Source organism: Ursus americanus, chromosome 25 (genome assembly GCF_024610735.1).
Source record: "Ursus americanus isolate L20-20 chromosome 25, mUrsAme1.1.p, whole genome shotgun sequence".
NCBI classification, from domain to species: domain Eukaryota; kingdom Metazoa; phylum Chordata; class Mammalia; order Carnivora; family Ursidae; genus Ursus; species Ursus americanus.
Genome location: NC_142151.1, coordinates 11,082,445 through 11,107,672, shown reverse-complemented (window position 1 = coordinate 11,107,672; position 25,228 = coordinate 11,082,445). Strand labels below are relative to the sequence as shown.

At 37.9% G+C, this 25,228-nt stretch overlaps 1 protein-coding gene across 1 annotated transcript; it reads left to right on the top strand.

Annotated features, from left to right (window-relative positions):
• Nucleotides 1–663: 663 nt before the first annotated feature.
• CLEC1A (C-type lectin domain family 1 member A) lies at nt 664–23,966 on the top strand. The gene is made up of 6 exons (XM_045781281.2): nt 664–984; nt 12,072–12,170; nt 13,763–13,939; nt 15,814–15,965; nt 18,091–18,209; nt 19,434–23,966. Exons 1-6 carry the CDS (start codon nt 870–872, stop codon nt 19,582–19,584), a joined length of 813 nt encoding a protein of 270 aa, XP_045637237.1. The 5' UTR covers nt 664–869; the 3' UTR covers nt 19,585–23,966.
• Nucleotides 23,967–25,228: the final 1,262 nt, after the last annotated feature.

The following is a 25,228-nucleotide window of genomic DNA, read 5'->3' as shown; positions in this document are numbered from 1 at the left end:
TAGAAAGGGGCAATCTTCTGATGCAGTGTGTGGGGGGTGGGACTGGGGAGTTAGGGGTGTGTACGTTAGCAAATTAGGCACCACACTGGTTCCTGCAGGTGGTGGTTGTTTACGCTGAGGGTCAGGGGAGGGAAATGGCACCTGACAGCTCCTTTGTTCCTGGAGAAGTCCAACAGAAGAACACTTTTGAAGCTAACACTGTCACTAAGCAGCTATGTGACTTAAAAAAAAAAAACAAAAAACTTCATCTAACTGGGCTTCAATCTCCTTTTTGTAAAATGAAAAAGTAGAATTAATAGATATTCTCAAAAAGACTCTGTGCTGACTTCCATGTATATGATGCTTTATACTGTGCCCTTGGAGAAAGGAAGAGGCTCGTCCTATGATCTCTTCTCTTTTCAGAAGTTTAACCTCACCCAAGTGACCAATGAGTGTCTGGCATATAAGAGCCTAGGTGATATGTATCCCTTTGCCTTATTATTGCTTCGCAGAGTCTGAAGGAATCTCTGTATGATTATAGGGTCTTGCCTTTTTTACATTGTACTTGCACAGGAATCACAAACGAATGAACAAAAGAGATTTGAGAAGGACAGCCCTTCAGTAATTGTTCAGACAGAGACCGCCCAAATAGAAAACACATGCTATTTCCCCTCTGCCTCACCGATTTGGCCTTCAGAGCACAAGTTCCCAGGAGAGGGGCTGGGCCTCTCCAAGCAGGAACTGGAGTCAGAGGCTTCCCCCGTTACTCGCTGGGAGAGAAGAACATTAGGAATGACTTTCAGCGCCGCGGTTCCTACGCTGTCTCACAGTAGCTACGCAGCTTGGGGGCAATCAAACTGCAGCTCAACCGCACCCCTGCAGGAGTCCGGATGCAGGCCAAGTACAGCAGCACAAGGGACATGCTGGACTTCGATGGGGACACCCTCAGGAGTGTGCAGTCTCGAACCTCCTCTACAACCCAGCGGCCAGAGGCTGGGCACACAGGTACTCTGTCTCTGGCAGTCTAAGTTGGTCAGTCTCTTGAGCAATATCTGAGATGAATTCTCTCTCTGAGGAATGTGCAAAGTGAGGGAAAGAGAAAGTGTTTTCATGACTTACACTTATGTGTAACTGCATTTTCCACAACACGTGTGCCATGTATAGGAACATCTGAAAAATTAAGCTCAGTATATACACAGATGTTTGTTTTTCTAAGATTTTGTTGTTGGCACAGTGGTTTGCAGTCGAGGGTGTGTTGTTTTACCAAGTCGGTATAGTATACGAAAGTGAGACTGTACATAGAATTAAAGCAGTGTTCCTGCTTCTTCCTGGCTTCCTGTGAAGGCCAGATCCAATGCTCTTTTATTTATCAGCTGTGATCTGATCTGGAAACTTGGATTTATAAAGGCTATCTTTTTGCTAGTTTTGAACTCATGTTTTAGAGGGAGGTTTCCAAGCAGATACACCAACCCTGGTATTTTGCGGTCATGATCATGCATCTTGAAGTTGTGATGCTTTAAGAGAGTCGTGTTGGGTTTTATCATCTGTGAAATGGGGGGCGGGATTAAAGTACATGCTTTCGTAGGTCCTTTAACTCTAAAATTCTGTGATTTGATGATCTAAATAGTGGTCTCAGATGCAATTATATCCCATCCCATTCCCTTTTATTATTTTTCAGTCCACAGAAGAGAGAATTCACATACATAGAGAAGGATCTTATTTCCTGGGCAACTCAGCATATATATATAAAACAACTTATTGGGGCATCTGGGTGGCACAGCGGTTAAGCGTCTGCCTTCAGCTCAGGGTGTGATCCCAGCATTATGGGATCGAGCCCCACATCAGGCTCCTCCGCTATGAGCCTGCTTCTTCCTCTCCCACTCCCCCTGCTTGTGTTCCCTCTCTCGCTGGCTGTCTCTATCTCTGTCGAATAAATAAATAAAATCTTAAAAAAAAACATAACTTATTAACCTTACACTCTATCTTATGAGAGGCGCTTTATATATACAAGGGCTTAAAATAATTCTAGGCACGTAATACTCACTATATACATGTTTATTATCAGTAACATTTTATAAATGAAGACACTGAGGCCCCAGAATATTTAAGTAACTTGTCCAATATCACAGTTTTTTTTTTTTTTTAAGATTTTATTTATTTGTCAGAGAGAGAGAGAGAGCACAAGTAGGGGGAGCAGCAGGCAGAAGCAGAAGCAGGCTCCCCACTGAGCAGGGAGCCTGATGAGGGACTCGATCCCAGGGCCCTGGGATCATGAACTGAGCTGACGGCAGTTGCTTAACAGACTGAGCCACCCAGCCGTCCCCAGTATCACAGTTTGTAAGCAGCACACCTGGGGTTAGAACCTAGTCCTGTTTGTGTTCTACTGCGAGGTCTTTCCACTAGAACTCAAGGCACATTTCTGCCCTACATTGGCTGAGGTGCCCAGGAAATAAGATACTTCTCTATGGATGTGAATTCTCTCTTGTAGGGACTGAAAAAAAAATTTTATTACTGTGTCAGAAGGTGAATTATTGGAAATGAAAGTATGAGTTGGAAGCTAAACGTAACAAATTAAATATTTTTATAATTCAATTCAAACACCTCTCTTATAAGGTGGTTGGCGTATAAGTTTGTAAAGTCCTTGGCGTATTGCAGACATACCAGAAATGTGCATTTTCTTTCAATATTCCACTCTTTGAGAATTCCTAAGTGTTCTGTTTTTGTGTCAGTCAGCATCAGAGAGATTCTCATTCGACTATATCTTATTATGCCCTTTCTCTTTTGACCACACACAGGTTTTCTTCACCTCTGTAAATCTGGGTACATACCTTTTCACGGTTCTCTTCCACTTCTTCTTTATCATATAGCTTTTAGGTTTTGTTCCTTTTCCCCTGTTAAACCTTTCCATTCCCTTTCTATTCACTGAGTGATCACCACCTGAGACTCACTGATGTGACTTTATTTTATTTTGTTTTTTCTTTTTACCAAACTATTAAGCTGTAAAAAGATACTGGGGACTTCCAGTCTCCTTCGTGTGAAGCAAATGTCAACTTTGGGACGTCAGTTTCTGTAGTCACCGGATATGTGTAATAAGATACGTTATGTTTTCCTCCAACAAATCCTTTGAAGAATCAGCTCTCAGGGCTGTGGTTTTAAGTGGCTTGTGTATAACTTCATTTTTCACCTTTGACTAGAGCCAGGAACTCTCACAAGGTTTGGTGGTCAACGTAATCAGGGACAGAGTGTACAAATAAGTTTTACTGAGCTCAAGGGCAGAGAGGTAGGCGGGGCAGGATAAAATACTTACCAAAACATCTGGCAATCTTTCCGTAAGAAGTGGAAACTGGAACAGCAGGAGTAGAGGTTACAAAGAAGTGTCTTGAAGGCAAACCTCTGAAAATAGTTATTTTACCCTACAGGTATGATACCTTCTTTTCATCTTGTGATAACGCAAATATGTAGAGGGATGTCAGTACAGAAGTTTAGTCATTTCTTAGAAAAATGATTTGATATAATTTTGCTATTAAGAATAACAGAGCAAGACTCACTGCACGAATATTTTGGCAATGCAGAAGATTTAAATTCTACGTAATATTGTGGCACCATTATGACTGGAAAGTTAATTTTTTTCTTTAGAATTAATAGAAATAAATTACGTACGCTCATTTATTTTCTAGATTTTCATTTTTCAATATAAAAGTTACACTCATCTTTAAAAATGTTAAACAATTCAGAAGATAAAAAGGAAAAGTGAAAGACAACGTCCTCATACCTTCTTTCCAAAGAAATATTCATGTTCATGTTATGCTCAGGTTCATGTTATGCCAGGTGCATTGTAAACCAAGGGTCTAATGCCAAATATAATATGATTCCTGTTTATAAGGAAACTTTAAAGTCTCATACAACTCTTAGCTATGCAGTAAGTATGATAAGGTGCCACGATGGAAAGTATATACATGATACAATGGAGAGCTTGGTCACTTCTATCTGGTAGGGGTGGAGGAGATCAGGAAAGGTTTGAGGGAGGCCATGGAGTTGAGTTGACTTGAAGATGTTCCACATTATATGAAAGCAAAAATGGGAGGGTTTAAGGGGCTGGCCTGGCAGAGTCAGATAGATACATGAGAGAAAAGCCATGGAGGTCTTAAGTAACTTTGTGTTTTTGGAGAACAATAAGCAATGTGTTCTGGCTGATGTGTGGAGTTGGAGAGGGAGGAAGCTGACGAGAAGTATGGAAAGTTTTAAAGGGCCTATTATATCATACTCAGGTATTTTGATTCTAAGTCTGTAAAATGAGCTCACAGAAGAATTTATTTTTTTTTTTTAAGATTTTATTTATTTATTCAACAGAGATAGAGACAGCCAGCGAGAGAGGGAACACAAGCAGGGGGAGTGGGAGAGGAAGAAGCAGGCTCATAACAGAAGAGCCTGATGTGGGGCTCGATCCCATAGTGCCGGGATCACGCCCTGAGCCGAAGGCAGACGCTTAACCGCTGTGCCACCCAGGCGCCCCTCACAGAAGAATTTAAACAGGGAGTAACATAATGAATTTTGTGTTTTTGGAAGACCATCTTGGCTTCAATGAGGAGGATGAGTTGAAGAAGTAGGAAACTGGATGAGCTAATAGCTAGTTATTTTGCCCTAATCTAAGCATGAGCTTAGAGGAATCTGAACTGAAGTAGTATGGGAATGAGGAGGAGGAATCAGATGCTGAGGAGGTAGATTAAAGAACTGGTGGCTGGTTACAAGTGGGAAAACACGGAAAGAAAGAACATAGGTTGACAAGGTTCCATCGGGTGTTATGTAGATGGTGCTGCCGATAACTGATATAGGGGCTACAGGAGGGATAGGAATGAGCATGAGTCCAGTTTGAGTTTGAGATGCCTGGGAGAGAAGGAAGGTGCAGTTGGAGTTGCCCAAAGACACTTGTATGTGCTGCATGTGGGGAGCAAGTAAGGATTCTGAGCTACATTTGTATGTGAGGATTGTTGACATTTTGGTAGGAATTAAATTTTCTGAGAATGAGCAAGATCACTGAAGATGAGAACATAAAATGAAAAGACAAAAAGCCCAAAGGAATAGAGTCCCAAGGAGAGAATCTTAGGCAATATACCAACTGAAGGGAGGGATGACTGAGAGATTTCAATAAAAGCTACTAAGAATGAATGGTAGACAGTGGTAGAAGTGGACCAGGAGAGAGAGTCATTAAGGAACCCAAAAAACAATAACTTCATGTGAGACGGAAAAGTCAGTGGTAATAAATAGTGAATTTTTAAAATAATAACCAATAAATACTGCAGAAAGTTCAAGTAACAGGAAGGTTAAAACAATTTATTGCTTTAGCAATAAGGAGAAAAATAGATTACTGGTAATTTTTAATAGCAGGGATTTGAGAGGCCCATAGTTATATAGGAAAATAAATACTTTGTCACTTTCTTTTTTTTTTTTAATTTCTCTCTTTTTGAGAAGCCAGCTATAAAAAGAAAAGATAAAGTGTTACATCTGAGGTATTATGAGTTTCCATGAATACATTTTAAAATTATTTTTTTAAGATGTGAGATTCTAACTTAATTATAGCTTGAAAAGAAGTGCAACAAAAACACATCCCAATAATAATATACCAGGGAGAGAAAGAATAAAATCACTCATAAGCTAAAATTCCTACCAAAATCTAAATATAAACCTATCAAAAGAATATGAAAATCTATTTGGATTTAAGAAAAAAAAGAAAAGCCCTTTGATGATAAATTCAAGTTCTACTTTCCCCCTATTTACATTAATTACAATATTCTCAAATTTTTCTAGCTTTTTAGTTTCATTTCCTCAGCTAAAGCATAAACCCTTCATTGAAGTGTCATAGCATAAATTGATTCAACAAATCTTTAGTGCATACCTACTTAATATCAAGTGGCATGGTAGGCATAGGAGACCCTTTTTTTTGTTGAAGTATAGTTGACACAAAATGTTACATTAGTTTCAGTTATGCAACATAGTGACTTGACAAGTCTATACATTATACTGTGCTCACAAGTGTAGCTACCATCTACCACCCTACAACACTCTTACAATACCATCCATTATATTTCCTACGCTGTTCCTTCTTTTTTTTATATTTATAAATTTCTTTTTTTTTTATTTAAGATTTTATTTATTTATTCGACAGAGATATAGCCAGCGAGAGAGAGAACACAAGCAGGGGGAGTGGGAGAGGAAGAAGCAGGCTCCTAGCGGAGGAGCCTGATGTGGGGCTCGATCCCATAACGCCGGGATCACGCCCTGAGTCCCATAACGCCGGGATCACGCCCTGAGCCGAAGGCAGACACTTAACCGCTCTACCACCCAGGCGCCCCCTACACTGTTCCTTCTATCCCTTGACTTACTCATTCCATAACTAGAAGCCTGTGCCTCCCACTCCCCTTCACTCATTTTGTCCATCCTCCCACCTGCCTCCTTTCTTGTAACCATCCATTTGTTTTCTGTATTTATGGGGAGACCCTATTTTTAGGTGCTTAAAGAGGTGGAAGGAATAATTTGAATCAATTATAAGAAAATGTTATGTAGTGCTATTGGGTATATGTAGGAGACCACAGAAGCAACTAAGGTGTGGTACAATATGAGATAATGCAGATAAGGCATTTATCTTAATAACTCAAGGAGTGTTAGCAATCATTATTAATAGTGATGCTATTTTTAAATTATATTTCATAAATGAAACTCCTTAACTGGGATGTAAATGAAACTCCTTAATTGGGACTCAGCTAAATTTATATACATACATACATATATATATATTTGACTTTTAAATATAAAAAATTATATATATATATATATATTTAACTTTTTAAAAAATATTTTATTTATTTATTTGACAGAGAGCCAGCCAGCGAGAGAGGGAACACAAGCAGGGGGAGTGGGAGAGGAAGAAGCAGGCTCCCAGTGGAGGAGCCTGATGTGGGGCTTGGTCCCAGAACGCCGGGATCACGCCCTGAGCCGAAGGCAGACGCTTAATGACTGAGCCACCCAGGCACCCCTATATTTGACTTTCTAAGTGCTGTGAATTGAAAACTTGATGATAGTCTGGAAATAGCTTATACATTTTTGGATGTATATTCCTTTGTAATTATAGGAAGAATAACACCCATTTACTTTTAGAGAGAATGAAAATATCAAATATTTAAAATACACTCATAAGATAAAGAAAACCTGCATTTTCACAAACACTGAAAAATACTCTCAACTCATGGAACCTTGAATATTCTCCTAGGAGAAGATTTATTATGTGCCTTATGTGAGGATTAAGGAAACAAAGAGAAGTTGCTAAAAAGACAACATTTAAAATTTTAAAATATACCCAAAGTCAGATATCCAATCAGCAATATCTCATGATTAAAAAATACTAAAAGTAATTTCTGAAATATTATGCACTTTGTCACAGTTTAGTCCCCATTTGTCTGTGAGTCCTAGTCAAGAGGAAGTATACAAAGTGTGGGGTTAAACATGACAATTTAATCCTGGCTCTGCCCCTAGTTTGTGACGTGGCTTTGTGCAAATTATTTAAAGTCTCTGTGTCCTTTTCGGGGCACCTGAGTGGCTCAGGTCATGATCCTGGGGTCTTGGGATTAAGTCCTGCAGGGAGCTCCCTGCTCAGCTGGAGTCTTCTTCTCTCTCTCTCCCTCTGCTCCCTCCCCCTGCTCGGGCTCTCTCTCTCTCTCAAATAAATAAATAAAATCTTAAAAAAAAAATGAAGTCTCTGTGTCTTTTCCAGCTTCTATTATGCTTTCTATTTCAGAGTCATATTAATAGACTACATCTGGTAAAATATGTTTCATTTCTCCTAGGCTCTGGAAATAGAGGTGTACAAATTTCCCGTCTCTGATGCCTGATGAAGAGTAACTGGTCAACTACGACAACTCTTCATCTGCAAAGTTTCTTATACCTACAAAGGAATTTGTGTTCAAAACTTGACCTTAGCGCTGGAGCCTTTTATAATATAGTTATAGTAAAAGGATACAGGAATGTTTTTTTTTTCTATATGTATCTTATTATTCCTAAGGATGTTTATGTCATTCCTTGCCCTGTCCACACCTTTTTCTGAACATGCCTCAGGAGACAGAAAAGGAGTTCTCTTCCAAAAAATAAAACCACAATAAAGCCAAGCCAAACTGAAACACCTCCCAGGCAGCTTATTTTTCTTATTTTAGGGTGGGGGTGGTCCCTAGAGAGAGACCTCATTATGATCAAGGCACTTGGAGTAAAACTTAGGGATACTAAACCTATAGTTAGAAAAACAGCATCAAAAAAAAAAGTTTCACTTTTTCTTTTTTCTTGTTTCAAGTATAGAATTTACTGATGCATCACTTCCATACACCACCCACTGCTCATCACAAGTGCCCTCCTTAATTCCCATCACCCACTTACCCCCCCCAATCTTCTCCCCTCCAACAAGCCTCAGTTTTTTTCTATAGTTTTTTTTTTTTTTTAAGTGAAACTTTCATGTCTATGGTCTTTCCATCATGGAAGCCAGGGTTCCTAGGAAATGACCATATCTACTATGGAAACTCTAGGGTTGTGTTTTTCTGGGTCCTGAGATAAAACAGAAAGATTGTGAATATTGAGAGAGGGAGTCAGGGAGGGAGAATGGGAAGGAGGGAGGAGGGAAGAGAAGGAGACAGAGAGAAGAGAGTCAGAGTAGAAAAATTTCCAAATGACCAAGGAAAGATGATTCCATAGAAGGGAATTTTTAAAACTGTGTTCCTTAGCAGAAAATATCTTGTACTTCTTTCATCTTCTGTCCTAGAGACAACTTTAGGAAGGATGATGTATTTATTGTTTACATGGATATAATTATTATTAAGTAATATTCTAATTCCTTAAGTCCGTGTCTTCATTCTACAGTAAGAATTTAAGATTATTTTTTTTGATCCTTTGCGCAGAAGATCAGCACCTCTCTTGCCCCAGTATTACATGAGGAAAAGCAGATTTCTTAAGGGATAATTTGGTTGATTTCCATGGTTGTTCTTTTCCTCTACCGTCTTATTATTTATAATTTTGACCAGGGAAATATCAATTATAAAAAGGAACAACATTTTAAAAATAGTTTTGCCTGGTACCCACGTGGCTCAGTTGATTAAGCATCCGACTCCTGGTTTCGGCTCAGGTCATGATCTCAAGGTCATGAGATCGAGCCCAGCATCTGGCTCTGCTCAGCACAGAGTCTGCTCAAGATTCTCTCTCTCCCTCTCCCTTTGTCCCTCCTGCTTGTGCTTGCTCTCTCTCTCTCTCAAATAAATAAATAAAATATTTAAAAAAATAGTTTATGCCTTTCGGATGTATACTAGTATAAATAGTTTTGAGCAGGGGTAGATAGTCATACAGATATTTACATATGGTTGACATATTCATTCAACGTTAATTGAGCTTCTTCCATCCGATGTTCTAGGTGCTAGAATTGATGTTTTTCTAGTGACCGAACAGACTATAATAACCTTCTTTAAAAGGAGCTTACTTTCTACTGGGGTAAGACAGCTATAAACCAAAAGAAATGAGCAAGACATATAATATATTTGATCATAATAAGACATATGGAGAAAAATAAAGCCACGTATGGGTCCACATATGCATTTGTACTTCTGGAATCTAGAACCATCCACCTATTTAAGTTTCTTGGGCTACATAGAACTTTCAAGAGACTCAGGGTTTGGAGCGAGTGTTTAGCTTAAGCTGTATTCTGCCCTCTGATCTTGTTATTTTATGTTCTGCTGATTTGAGATACTCTTAAGGTCAATGACTTGAGAAGCCAACAATTTCCAGGAAAATTTAGACCAAACCTCATAGGCCAGCTCACTGAAGGAAACAGCGGAGAGAGCAAATCTCTCCAATATCTGTTCATGATTCAGAATGTCATACAAGTCAGTGACTAGAGACCATTATGGCTAGAAGATGAATTTAGCCGAGTCCACCTTCTGCTCTCAGAAATACTGCTGAAAGTTCAATAGATTAAAAAAAAAAACAAAAACCAATCAACAAAGTTTAACTTTAGATAATCCTCTGTAAAAATGACATAGTTTAAGTCATATTAAGTTTTCACAATTTCATTCTTCATTCATTTACTCATTCAAATATGTATTCAGCCCTTATGTGCAGGGCACTACTTTCAATACTGGAAATACACTGGTGAACAAGGTAGACAAGATCGCTGTTTTCATGGAATGTACTTGCAATAGATGAAAACAAACAAATGAAAGCCATGAAAATGGGGTTATGTATTAGAAATGAACTCATGGAACTCTCCCAAGGATGCATATTTAAACGGAAAGCTGAGTAACAGGGAGTAGCCTACCAACAACTGCTCTGAGGATTAATTAATTAACGCAGGGCAGAGGCAGAACTAACAGTTACTAGGATTGAGACAAGCTTGTTTGTTTCAAGGATAAACAGAGGCCAGCCACTGTGCGTGGAACATTTGAGTGTGTGTGTGTGGGGGAAGTAGTTCAGAAAAGCGTGAAAGAACTAGGTTGGGTCTAGAGGAAAAAGACTCTTGTAGAATTTTAAGTGCAAAAAAGCTATTGGAAGTTTTTAAGTTGGGAAATAACATAACCAAATTTCAAATTTGTTAAAAAGAGAAACTTCAATCTTCACAAAGAGTGATTTGGATTTTATTCTAACTGTAATGCAATCCATTGAAAGTTTTTAACAGAGATGATTATTAAGAGAAAATAAAATTCACATTTTATTTTTTTTTTAATTTTTTAAAAAAGATTTTATTTATTTATTTGACAGAGAGAGAGACAGCCAGCGAGAGAGGGAACACAAGCAGGGGGAGTGGGAGAGGAAGAAGCAGGCTCCCAGCAGAGGAGCCCGATGTGGGGCTTGATCCCAGAACGCGGGGATTACGCCCCGAGCCAAAGGCAGACACTTAACGACTGAGCCACCCAGGCGCCCCAAGATTCACATTTTAAAATATATTGTTGTCAATGTCTGCTCCATGATTTTTCCTTATTTTCCTACTAGATTATAAATTACAAAGGAGAGCAATCACATTTTCCATTTCTATACTGTCTTTCCCACTTATCATTCCTCACTTGGAAATAATGCGTAACACAAATTTCTATACCTAGACTACATTATAGAGAGGACTTTGCTAAAGAGGAAATGAATTTATATTATCTTTAATCATTTTGTGTTAGAACATGACTTCAATTCCCAATGAAGTGAAACACAGGTCTTGGAGACTTCAGTTTTTTTGAGGGTGTTGCTCTCCCTTTGTTTCATTTTGATCACAATGCTACATGCTACATGCACCTGAGGGGTTGGGGGGGGGAGGGAGGGTCTTCCTAGTCTAATGTCACAGGTCTTTTAGGTTGACAGCTAACTTCACTAGGTGATGGGTTCACTGTTGACTCCATAGAGCCTCTGCAATTAGCACAAGGCAAACTCGTGGGGGTGTGGCATTTATTTAACTGTTCAAATTGAGATAGCTTAGATCCATCCTCCAGAAATCGATGATCATGTCTCTTTATAATCCATTTTTGCAGAGATTGAAAACAAATGAATGGGCAAAATCCTTATAAAAGAGGGACTTTCAACAAAGAAATCCCAACAAGGAAACAGTGAAACGATCATTCCTCATTACTGATACGCAATTTTCTTTTCAGAAGAAGCACATACGGAACGCGGTGGGGAGGTGTTTTGCAAAAGTTAACAACAAATTAATTTCATCTCTTCCCTGATGATGTGAAAAATTGTTCCCCGTTCGGGCATTTCCATGTCTTTCATAACCTGAATTTTGACAGAAAGGAGGTTATGCAAACAATCTTATAAATATAAGGGCAATGCATAACTTGATTAGGTGCTAAATAGAACTGAGGGTCAGGGCTATGGAAATGGGCGGGGCTTGCGAGGGAATCCCGCTGTGGAAGGGAGGCTTGGCATTGAGCCTTTTGACAGCGTCTGTGAGGACAGAGGGAGTGCTCTCTAGCCCCTGCTTACTGTTTGTTGTTCTTTCCCAGAACCAGCTCTTCTGACTTGCTGGTGGAATGGATCCATGAGAAAGAAAAAGGGAAATCTTGCCTTTTTCTCTTTGTTCCCTGCAGGGCGCCGGCCTCCCTCTTCAGTTTGGCGTCCAGTGGCCCTGACCCTGCTGACTTTGTGTTTGGTGCTGCTGATTGGCCTGTTAGCCCTGGGGCTTGTGTGTAAGTCCGCGCTTTGACTTGGGGGAGGACACTGGTTCTAAGGTTTATCTAGGATGAGAAATACTTGCTATGGATTTTTTTTTTTTTTACTTTAATTCTGGAGCCTGTGGATAATTCAGTGTTCCTTACTCTAAAGTACTCATTGAAATGACGAGCAGTGAAAGAAGCATTAAAATACAGCAATCACTTGCCAGCTAGACTTTTACATTCTGTTTGAGATAAGCAGGTTTTGTTTGTTTACATGTCAATATTTAAAATCAGCAATTAAAAAAAATTTTTTTTTTGAGGAGGGCAGCCAGAGGGTTTGTGGAGGGGGAGGGGCAGAGGGAGCCGGAGAGAGAGAATCTTAAGCAGGATCCACGCTGAGTATAGAGCAGCACTAGGGTCTCCATCTGAAGACCCTGAGATCATGACCTGAGCTGAAATCAAGAGTCCAATGCTCAACCAACTGAGCCCCTAAAATTAGCAATTTTTAATGAATGCATGATTTAGCCCTCTTTCATTTTACAAAAGAGTACAGGCTATGGCTTTTGCTCTTAGTATGCATGGCTCAGCAGCTAATACAGAGTGAAGAGATTTCATTTATATCTACTCCGTCAATATAAGGAGAATGGACTAGGTCCTTAATTTCTACAGTATGTTTCAAAGAGTACAGGAAATTATAGAATCATTTTGCAGAATCTTGTGAAAACCAAACAAGAAAAAATGCCTGTGGAAAAGTCTTTAAATTTCAAACCAGTAGACATATTCAAAAACTAAAAAAAAAGGAAGTGGGTGAATTTGCTTCATGAGATTGAGACCCTGCAGTAATGTTTCCTGAGCAGTTGAAGAAGGTGGCTCAAGGTAAAAGGTTGCATTGAAGAGCAGGTCAAACATTTGGTTTTTCTAGGAAATGTTAGAACTTTCCTTTGTTATTGTAACTTTTTAAAATTAAAAAGATAGATTTCTTAGTGTTTCCACCATGGCCCCCCCAATTTTTACTTCATTTTGATATAATTTGTTTCACAACCACCATTCTTTTTAGGGATATAAAGCAACTTTCATGATTCATGAAAGATTTCTCTACTTAGACTTAGAAATCTGGAGCTTAAACCTAATTGTTGACATTTTCTAGCCAAGTGATACTAAGGAATTTGCTTGTTTTCACTGAGCCCAATTAGAAGTTATAAAACTATGGAAATGATAATATAACTATTTTAATGAATGAATGAGATAACAATATATGGTACATCGTCAATACTCAATATAATAATCAATAGATAAATGGATTTGTGGTTTTAGGTTAAGCAGTGGTTTAGGAGTATACACAAAATCGTTATTGAGCAGTAAATATGGTTAAGGAATTTAGTCCTGAAATTAGAAGCTGTGACTACGATTCTACATTTTCAGATAAAAAGACAGACTTAGTGACATTAATTTGCCCGAGACAATGCAATTTATTATGTGCTTCAGTTCAAATTTGAACACAGGCAATTTGAAATCTCAGAGGATGAGATCTTAAACAATACAATGTTTTGTCTTCCCCATATGTAAAAAGTAGAAATAGAAATGAAGAAATCAGCTGGCCAGTCTGACTTGGTAACCTGGGTTAGTTTTTCAGTTCTACCAGCTTTCCAATACTCAGCAAGACAGCATTTCTCACAAGGAAGAAAGATTGGGGAATCTCTCCCGACAGCTGCAATCTCTCCAAACCAAGCACAGGAAGCTTGCGGAAACCCTGCAGCGCGTGGCTGAAAACCTGTGTCGTGAACTCTATAACAAAAGTGGAGGTGAGTCCCTCTGCCCTCAGGCTAGCTGTCAGTATAGAGCTGGCTTTCCCATCCGGGTGCCTGGGAGTCACAAGTTAGTGAGTTAGTTGTCAGGCAAACTTCACGAAGAATTTGGGCACCCAGGTCATCCCCAGTTATTGAGGTCATTTAGTTCGGATACGTCTGTGTTGTAATATATAAAGGGATTCTTCAAATTCAGACATTTTTTTTTAAAGATTTTATGTATTTATTCGACAGGATAGAGACAGCCAGCGAGAGAGGGAACACAAGCAGGGGGAGTGGGAGAGGAAGAAGCAGGCTCACAGCAGAGGAGCCTGATGTGGGGCTCGATCCCATAACGCCGGGATCACGCCCTGAGCCGAAGGCAGATGCTTAACTGCTGTGCCACCCAGGCACCCCCAAATTCAGACATTTTAAATAATAAAAGCAATTAACTTCGAATAACCAAAATAATACTGCAAATAAATAAAAAACAGGGTTATTTCTCAATTTACCTCGGCACATAAAAACCTAACAGTAGTATATATTTTTCCAAGGCGTTCATAAATTTTTTTCTCCTTAAGAAGTTAATGAGCTCATAAAAGTTCTCACATTTTAAGAATCATATGGGATCAGGTTAAAAATGCTGATGAACGAAATCAAATTACAGGTTTTTAAATCCACTGTGCCTTGTCTGGGTACCATAAATCAGCATTTCAATAATGATGGCAATGCCAGTGGGAGATGAACCATGCTTTGATAACCATGGCTGGACAAGACTGGAAGCATCACTGCATTTCTGTGCCTTTTCCTCCTGTCGTTTTTGCGTTTCTTAGTGCCTAACTCTATTCATGTTAGCCCTCCCTCTGTTCTGCTCATCTTGCATGCATAGGAAGCAACATACATTCTAAGTTGCCACATTTTTTCTTTCAGGGACTTAAAATTAGGATGAATCTTCCTCTTCCACTTCCCACACTAACCAGAAGGCCAGATTGTGTGGTTACCCAGTAAAATAACACCCACAGGCACATTTCCACTTTTCTAAGTGATTCTTCCCCACATGATGAATGATCTCACTGGTCACAATTTTCTTTCTTTCTTTCTTTTTTTTTTTTACTTTATTGAGGAATAATTGATACATGGAATTGTATATGTTTAAAGTGTACAATGTGATGATTTGATATACACATACATTATACAATGATTATCAAGGTCAAGATAATTAATACATCTACCACTTCATATAGTTTTGTTTTTTCTTCTTGTGTTTCTGACAACCCACTGTATATTTTCTTTGTTGGGTGCCATGTCATCAAAAGGTAATCCAAGTTTCTGACACATGGAGACTTACCATTCTAAATCATACCTTGCTTAGTATTTATGTCTTTTTTTCTAAAATTTTATTTACTTGTGTTTAGAATAAGAAGAGAGTCCATCTCTTATTGGTATACAGTGCATTAAAAATCCTTTTATAATTATATAAGAGGATTTTGAGGAAGAAAATTGTGGAAGCTTCAGTTGTTTCTTAAATACAAGGCATAATGAGTTTTTGAACATATGAAAAGTTCTTTATGACATTAAATATCCTCTGTGTGCTGAATTATACAGGGCAAGAAGCAAGGAAGTTCTAATCATTCATTGCTAGATTCCAAACTCCATGAAAGCAGGCAGTGTCTGTTTTGATTTTTACTGTATACTCAGTATCAATTACAATTTCTGACATATAGAGAGTGTTTGGTAAACTTTCATAGTTATCATTCCTGTGCAATTAAATATCGAAAAGAAAGTACTTTAAATACTAAGAGTACTTAAGTCATCAAGTACTTTATAATTTCAGGAAAGGAAAGATGGGAGACCTGTATAGAAAATAGCATTAAGTTTGGTTTCTCTCCAAGAGCACAGATGCAGCCCTTGTCCAGAAGAATGGAAGTGGCATGGGGACAAATGCTACCGATTCTGTAAAGAGAGCAAGAGTTGGCAGGGCTGTGAGTATTTCTGCATTGCTGAGAATGCGACCATGCTGAAGATAAACACACAAGAAGTGCTGGTAAGATCCTGGTCAGTGTTTGAATTATTCTCAAAAAGAGGTCCTTAAAAGAGCTAGATAAGAAGAGTCTAAGGAGTCAATGTCCCCAGACTTTCGCACTTACCACAATCAAGGTCTTACTCCTATTATTTTGAGTGATTCCCTGAGTATGGAAAAGCTGTTCTGCTCTCCACCAAAAAAAAAAAAAAAAAAAAAAGAGGAAGCTCTTCAAAATCCCCATCAGTCAGGAATCAAATAAAAAATTCCTTAATTTCATACCTCTTTTGATTTGGGCAGGAAGGGCATATATTCAGGCAATGTCAGAAAGATGAAAATAGTATTGTTCTTCCATTATAAAAGGACAAAGCTTTTAATTGAAAAATATTTAATCAAATCATTAGTATAACCTCCAGATAAATATCTTGTCCTCCAGAAGTTTATGACCTAACATAGGCAGTCGACACAAATATAAAACTATAAATTGACATATTTTAAGTGTATGCAATTAAGATAAACTTTTAGAATTGTGTAATTGTTCCCACACTTTTAAAAAATATTTATTATTACTTTTGGATTTAATCCCTTAAGCAGTGTGACCATTATTTATTGATCCTTGTTTTAGCAGAAGTCTTGGTACAGAGTAGTTTATCAACAAAGGATTATTTAATTGAAATAAATGCCCAGCTCGCTATGCAAACTCTTAACATCCTTCTAGTTACATCATAATTCCTACCCACTTTTCTGAAATCTGTGATGAATGCTACTCTGCAATGTCTCTCATCTACTAAAATAATATTTTTTAACCTTTCTCAATGGCTCAATTTAGGCAGAAAGCGAGGTAATTTATTTGACTGAGACAATGTGTTCTACCATAAGCCCACCTAATTTTTCTTATTCTCTTTGTTTCCTCCACCTCTAGCACATATTGACTCAGGTATATTATAATTGAATTGTATTATATATAATGGTAGGAAATATTGTTAAAGTTATATAGTGATTTTATCTCATGCACTTCAAAGATTTGTATATGTGTAAGTCATTTTCATATGACTTATTCTTAGAACTTTTAATTTGAGGTGTCTACCATAAATTGGAAGTATTTTCAACTACACTTCCTTTGATATGCCTATTAGGTGACTATTGCTTAGTGATAATTACATGTCTATTTCCAATAATCTTTCATTGAACCAATGTATGGCATTAATTATAAGAAGGGTTGAGGTTGTAAAACAAAGTATGTATCCTTAAGGAACTCATAGTACAGTGGAAAGGAAGGACATAAAAATTGATAATTATAATAAATTTAAATAATTTATGTTAAAGAGTAAGACAAGATAGAAGGAAGTAGGTAACTTTAAAAAATTTCAATACAGAGGGGCTCCTGGTTCACTCAGTCGGTTGTCTCATTTTTTATTTAAGCTCAGGTCATGATCTCAGGGTTGTGAGTTCAAGCCCCAAGTCAGGCTCCCTGCTCAGCATGGAGTCTGCTTGACCCTGTCCCTCTGCTCTTCCACCCACTTCAAATAAATAGAGAAATAAATAAATAAATAAATAAATAAATAAATAAATAAATAAAATCTTTAAAAATTCAATATAGATATTAGAGAAGGAATTATATATGTGTATATAAATACTATACAAAAATATAAACACACATGCACACATATATATGAAAAATTTCTCTTTCTCCTCTTCTTTGCCTGAGATGTAAATCATCCTTCCAAATTTTCTCTTACCTCTTTTTGCATTAAAGTATACTCATTATTCTCTTCTCCTTCCTGGTCAGTCCCTTTGTATGTATTTATAAAGATTACTTTCTTTGTAAATCGCCCCCCCTATTTTTTATATAAATCTTAGTGTTTACTCTGTGACTTGAAAATAATGGGTCATTTATAAATCTTGGTTGATGTGATTCTTGGTTTTGGAATATCAGTATATATTCAAACTTATTAAGACAAGATAAGTTCTTTAACTTGGACAAACTGACCGCAGCACGGACACTTTTTCTCTCAAATGTACTATCACCTGTGTGGGGCAGGACTCACGTGCTGTTTTCGTGTTAAAAGTGCGGCTGGCCCTACGCATCTCTGTGTACACAGAGTATAACATCTCTAAAGCTAAAGATCTTCTTGTGTGCCTTTCACAGGAGTTTGCCATGCCTCAGAGCTACTCTGAGTTTTTCTACTCTTATTGGACAGGGCTATCTCGCAACGGCAGTGGCAAAGCCTGGCTGTGGACCGACGGAGCCCCTTACTCCTCTGAACTGTAAGCCTTCAGAACATTCTGTGGGAAAGGCATTTAGTAGGGAGCTTGTGCTTGGGTGACTGAGTTCAGCAACTTGCTTCGATAAGCATCAAACCTTCACTTTGTCTTGAATACTATGTTTGTAGGAGGCTGCACACAGATGTGTAAAAGTAAAGCATAGTGCTTCCTTTAGTAGGGACGGTTCTCTGGATGCTCTCGGAGTTTTTATTTCAGTGTCTGAAGTCCCTTGGAGCATTATTAAGTATTTGGAATTTGCTGAGTGGGGGAGACAGAGACAGAGAGAGAGAGAGAAAAGAAGGAAGAGGAGGAAGAGGAGGAGGAAAGGAAGAGATCTTTTATGGGTGAATAAACTGAAACCCAGATCGTGATGGTAGCTTGTCTAAGACCACACAACTTCACAACTTATCAATACGCAGAGATAACGTAAGAACTCAGATTTCTTGGCTTTCTGTGCAGTGTAATAGGGTGCATATCTTTAGAAGTACAGTTTCTGAGGGGCATCTGAGTGGCGCAGTTGGTTAAGCATCTGACTCTTGGTTTTGGCTCAGGTTATGATCTCAGGGTCCTGTGCTCAGTGCGGAGTCTCCTTGTCGCTCTCCCTCTGCTCCTCCCCCCACTTATGCTCCCTCTCTGTCTCTCAAATAAATGAATAAAGAAAATCTTTAAAAAGTACAGTCTCTGAGAATAGATTTACTGATGTTATCAGGAACAATATTATTAAAAATTGGTTTTACTTATGTGAGCATTTAGATAAGATTGCACATGCTATCTTTTGAAATAGGATCTATACTAAAATATATTACGATTTGAAGCCATGTTTGGACAGACACCTTTCTTCTCTGTGTATCATATGGGATTTATTCTCCCAGGAGGTAAGACCTACTCCATGTAACCATTTTTATAGTTAATTAAAATGAATCACAGAGAAGGTAGATGATTTTTCAGATGAGGGCAAAATATGGTAAACTTGGATTATAACATGCCTCTTAGTTTGAGTTACAAACAGTTTTTGTTGTTTTAGATGAACTAATGCTTCTAGGAACAAGTATGGATATTGAGGGACTGAAAAGAAAGAGCTTGGTAACCCCATCTCTCCAGTAAATTCATTCTGCATATCTATCTATAATTTTATTGAGCTAGGAGTATTCCCTATGTACTTTTTGGTTATTTAACATTTCATTTTAAAGTAAACTATGATTCAATAAACTTTTTTTTTTCTTTAAGGTTTGAGATTGTAATAGATTTTACCAGCCTACGAAGCAGGGACTGTGTGACCATCCTCAATGGAAAGGCTTTCTCGAAGGACTGTAAAGAGTTGAGGCGGTGTGCATGTGAAAGAAGGGCGGCCACAGTGAAGCCTGAGAGCCTCCATTAGCTTCTCTGAGCCATTACACGCAGGTGATGGACTCTCCCACCATCAAGCTCCCTTCAGGGAGATTGAAGAGCAGAACAGAAGTCAGTCTCTTCATGTGCAGCTGTAAGAGTTTGGTTTCAGTTCCTTTTTTCTCCCATGTGATCTATATTTATACAACAATTCAGCAAAAACTTTGAGCCAGGTAAAGTCAATGCAAAAGATATTTGAGACATTGGAATATGGAAAAAAAATTAGGAAAGGCAATTTTTCTGACTGGTGCAAGAAGGATTTTCATGTTTCCTGTTCAAGATCCGCAGCACTTCTGAGCTTAGGTTCATGCATATATTTACCAGTTGCAAAGAAATCACATGTACCAACAAACAGTCCCAGAATCTCATAAAGTTGTAATCCATCTTCTTGACTTAGAGATCACTTTCTAGTGTTCTTCCTTCTCAGCATCTAGTATCATCTCCTTGTTTCCATGTCTTCCTTCATATTTGGAGAAGTGAGAAACTTAATGAAGTAGACGAAATAAATGTGCATGACATTCTTTGCCCTAAAGGTCAAGTAGTCTATGAGAAGTAGCAATCATTTCCTATACTGTGCTCCTAAATACATAAGTAATTCTTTCTGTTTGCTTCACCCCATACTTTTCCCTTCCTAGTCTCTCAATAAAGCCCCTGTCTGCCATGTCTATGGCCTGCTTCCCACTGGGATACTTCTCTTTATTAGAATCTTAACTTCTTAAGAACCTATCTCCCCATATCCATTGAAGACTCCCAACAATTGGGGCACCTGGGTGGCTCAGTCAGCTAGGCATCTGACTCTTGATTTCAGCTCAGGTCATGATCTGAGGGTCCTGTGCTGAGTGGAACCTGCTTAAGATTCTTTCTCTCCCTTTCCTTCTTCCCCTCCCAACTCACGATCTCTCTCTCCTTCTCTCTAAAAACAACAACAACAATAATAACAACTCCAATGATTGTGTCCTTTCCCTAGGAATTTCTTTCATTAAATAAATATTCTCAGCTCAGTTCCATATCCAAATTACTGGCCCTGATGCTCCCTTCAGAAGGATTGACGACCAGAGCCAAAGTCATTCTCTTTACATGGGTCTATAATAGTTTAGTTTCAGCTCCTATTTTCTTCCATTTGATTCATGTTTATGCCTTTCTGGTACTGAAAATTTAATAATAATAAACATAAATAATGTGAAATATGTGTGATTGGAGAACAGATTTGTGACTTGGGGAAAATTTTAGTGTGGAGATGCTCTTCAAAATATGTTAGCAATCTGTGTTTTGACTGTTGGTGCCTTACAGAGAGTTTGTAGGGACTTTAAGAGTATTATTTGATTATTTGAGGAAGATAAGTCTTTGAGAAGCATGCTGTCTTCAAGAAGATGATTTTAACACTTTCCTGAGGTGAAATCCTTTGAGGCAAGCTTTTCATCCACACATGGCTAAAGATGAGTGAATAAAATCTTAATAGGGCGAATTATCCAATCAGGTCATGGAAAGTGGAAGAGAGATTGTGACGTCTGCACACGTCACTGGCTTCTTGTGTAGGTGTCCCCTTTCTCAGGATGCCAAGATGCACAATCGTAACAGGGGCCACTGCAAAGAACATCATCACAACCAGTGACTTTGTTGATTTATAGAGAAATTAATTTTAGGGGTTTAATGCTCATGAAGATAATCTATTACAAATCTTTATTTTTCAGCAGTGAAAACTAGAGTGCTTCAGTTTTATTTTCAGTAAACATCTATTGCATGATGAAATGACATCAAATTAGCCAACATATGATAAGGAGAACATTTGTGTATTCATTTTCATGAGACTGTGTTACTTAGCAATCACTGCTTATGGATTTCTTCCTTATGAGTTTTCCTTTCACTTTCCTGTTGATTGTGAAATTTCTTCAGTGTTGAACAAATTTTTGGTTGATTTATTGTGTCATGTAAAAAGAACAGTATTTGTGGTCATAAAATGAGAGTTTCAGATCTCTTATTCTGATCGATTATTGGGCGAATCACTACTTCACTAAGCTTATTTCAGTAAGTAAAAAGTGCAAATGTTTATAATTTTCTCATGGTGCTGTTGTTAGCTGAAATGAAGTAAATGTGAAATTAGTTTTATAATCCAAATTGCAATATAAAATGTAAACAGTATTAAAAATATGTAAAAAAAAAATTAGTAATTTTTTTTAAATAGGGGAACACACACAACCATAAACAACCCTTTTTGGAGACCTGTATTCTTTAGTAAATTGTAGAGAGACACTTACATTGGGAAGCTGTGGATAATACCAAATATTTTCTGTGCTGAGTGCAGATATTTAATGGATGCAAGTTAATAGGATAAGCATGTAATAAGAAATGTGGATGAGGACTTCAGCTAAGCAGTTACATGTAATTTAAGTCTTATTACTACAGGAAGAAAATGTGGTTAACCTGAGGAGAGAGAAATGACTTTGTGGACTAAGTTGTAAATAGGGACATGATACACATTGTGTTGACCCCTGGCATCCACATAACTGGAGTCTAGTGCAGGGTTGCATGACAAGTATCGCTTAAAATGCCATTGCTTTAAAGAGTCTAGCTGCCTGGGGAGTGGGTGTTGAATAGTATTTGAAGTATTCCCTTCAAATCTGTAACCTGGAAAGTGTCACTTTAGATAGTGAAGAGGGAAAAAATAGCATCTATCTGACATTTTTACTATTCATGACCATATTTCTCTCCATTGTTGTCCTCAATCCCATCATCTGTATAACAAAACTCACAACACTAATCACAATATGAGCAAATATTTCAAAGAACAGAAGAATAGTATGGCACAAAGGTTTCTCCACAAACTTTTTTAAAATTTAAGAGTAGGAAATAATCATGACATAATTTTCTGAGAACATTTTTCCATGGAGAATCAGAAAGAGTAGTATTCCGTGAATTAATTTTTGACTTGAGAAGAATTTTTCTCTTCCAGGATCTTGTGTGTTTAGGTAATTCTGGAGAAATTTCAGGAAAAGTCAAATGAGGAACATAGCCTTTCCTGGTAGATCTGAGTTCCCTAGAGTACACAATGAGCTATTTCTTTTCCTGAGGATATTGAACCAGCTCTTAAAACTTATCAACAGGAAACAGGTCATGAGTCCTGCAATAGCAGGAAGAGTGAGAAGTATAAGGGGAGATTTTACTTTGGGGACAGAAGCAATTATCAAATAAGTAGAAGAGTCTAGTAGATTGCCTCAGTTTCGGCCTTAATATTTGGAGGGTCAAATACTTTGTAAAGAGATTCTTGTCATTCTTGAAGAATACAAAAAAACCTCATAATGATTTAAATTGTATATAACTTTTTTACAAGGTTCATTGGATGAATAGATTTTTAGGATCTAATAATATTATTATTCTATCTGTATCACTATTCTAATGTTTTTCTTTTTTACACACTTAATGCATTTTACCCATAGTGTAAACAAAGCTTCTTTACGTTTGTAGGACAGAGTTTTCTGTTTCCTTTCCCCCCATTCCCCTTTTTAAATCTAACTTGGATCTCAATGAGATCGATCAAAGATATCCAATTTACTACTGGTGAGACCAAGATCTAAAACTTGTTATCCCAGTGCCAAGGCCCAATCTCTTACCGGTGCCTGGAAACAGATCTTGATATTTTGGACCAAAAGCAACCTGTAGGAAAAAATCTTCCACCCATAATATCTATCTGAAAAGCAGTATTGCCACTGAGGAAATTTGTAGAAGCTTATGCCAGCTGCACTGTCGATAAGATTCTGACTTGCAAAGACCACATCACACATTGATGGGATGACATCAGCCGAAGGATGTTTGCCTTTTGTTTCATGGTACTTTTTTTTTAAAAGAGTTATTAAATGCTTCCTATCCTTTCTCTAAACATAGTCCCCTGACAATACTCTGAAAAATCTTGAAGACAAACAGTCTTTACTACTAAAAATTGTTATTGTTTCCCCTTCATTCCAAGTTATTATATTCAGCTGCCAGCTGCCAGCTGTCAGCTGTGAAAACCAAACACAGGACTCAACTTATACTGTGTTTTCCGTGCTATTTTCTTTCTCTCGGTTCAGCAGAAAATTAGAAAAATCCATTTTACTGAAAAGCCCACCATTTAAACTCCAGGTCAAGGGTAAATTAAAACGAAACAGAACAAAAAACATGAAAACATGCCCTTCCCGTCCTAAAAGACCTTATCCTTCAGAGGTCACCTTTTATAATCGGCTTCTAGGTTCATTTAAATGATTTCCACTGCCTCAGTGAATTGGGCTTTATTTTACTTTATTTTAGAGGGGCCTTTATTATAAGGAAAGATGAGAATCTAATGTGGCTCAACTACTCTTTGTGAAAAATGAAAGATTAAATAAAATTATATTGAATTTAGTGGGTATTTGATGAGAATTTATTGTGTAGTAAGTTATTCTAAGGATGATAAGTGGTAGAAAAGTAATATAATAATAATTGGTGAATTTTTCCTTCCTATAGATTGTAAGATACTTTCATATCTCCTGTCTCTTGGGAACAAACTAATCTATGTCCAAGGAGCCTCCAGACCTAGGATACAGATTGTCTATAGATTTATTTGAGGAGATTCATTAACTTTACAACAGATATTCTGTCTAGACAGTTGCTGACATTTTACATAGAAACCTTATCTTCTCAATATTCCTGTAACATGAGCAGGAAAAAAGGTCATTTTTATGTGGTCTACATCTCTAGATGCCTAAAGGTGACTGATGATTTACTCCAGATAACAGTAGCAAGCATTGGTATAGTGTCAAGCTCTAAGAAAGGCACTATTTTTTTAAAAAAGATTTTGTTATTTATTTGGCAGAGAGAGCGAGAGAGCACAAGCAGGGGGAACAGCAGGGGAGAGGGAGAAGCAGGATCCCGTGGAGCAGGGAGCCCGACTCGGGGCTTGATCTCAAAGCCCTGGGATCATGACCTGAGCTGAGGGCAGATGCTTAACCATCTGAACCACCCCTGTGCCCCGGAAAGGCACTATTTTTAGCAATTAACATATATTCATACTTTAATCTTCAAATGGTATTTTGAAATAAATTCTATTATTATTTTACAATGAAGAAATTGAGGCACAGATGCAGTTGAAAGTGCTGGAGACTTACTGCTCTAAAAAAGCCATCCAGACGGCCAACAGACACATGGAAAGATAGATGCTCACCATCACTCCTCATCAGGGAAATGCAAACCAAACCACAATGAGATGTCACCTCACACCTGTCGGAATGGCTAAAATCAAAGACTCAAGAAACAACAAGCATTAGTGAGGATGTGGAGAAAAAGGAACCCTTGCGTGCCGTTGGTGAGAATGCAAACTGGAGCAGCCACTGTGGACAACAGTATGGAGGTTCCTCAGAAAGTTAAAAATGGAACTACCCTATGAACCCAGGAATCACAGTACTGGATATTTACCCCTAAAATACTAAAACACTAATTCAAAGGGTTACATGCACCCCTATTTACTGCGGCATTATTTACTCTAGCCAAGATATTGAAGCAGCCCAAGTGTCCGTCAGTGATGAATGGATGTAGAAGTGATACACACACACACTCTGGAACATTATTCAGCCATAAAAAAGAATGAAATCTTGCCATTTGTAATGACATGGATGGAGCTAAAGAGT

Excerpts from the sequence above, each read along its gene's own strand:
- CLEC1A (XM_045781281.2), top strand. The coding sequence starts at position 870 with ATGCAGGCCAAGTACAGCAGCACAAGGGACATGCTGGACTTCGATGGG. Across the intron at positions 12,171-13,762 it reads GTTAGCCCTGGGGCTTGTGT|TTTTTCAGTTCTACCAGCTT; the intron begins GTAAGTCCGCGC and ends AACCTGGGTTAG. Across the intron at positions 15,966-18,090 it reads TAAACACACAAGAAGTGCTG|GAGTTTGCCATGCCTCAGAG; the intron begins GTAAGATCCTGG and ends TGCCTTTCACAG.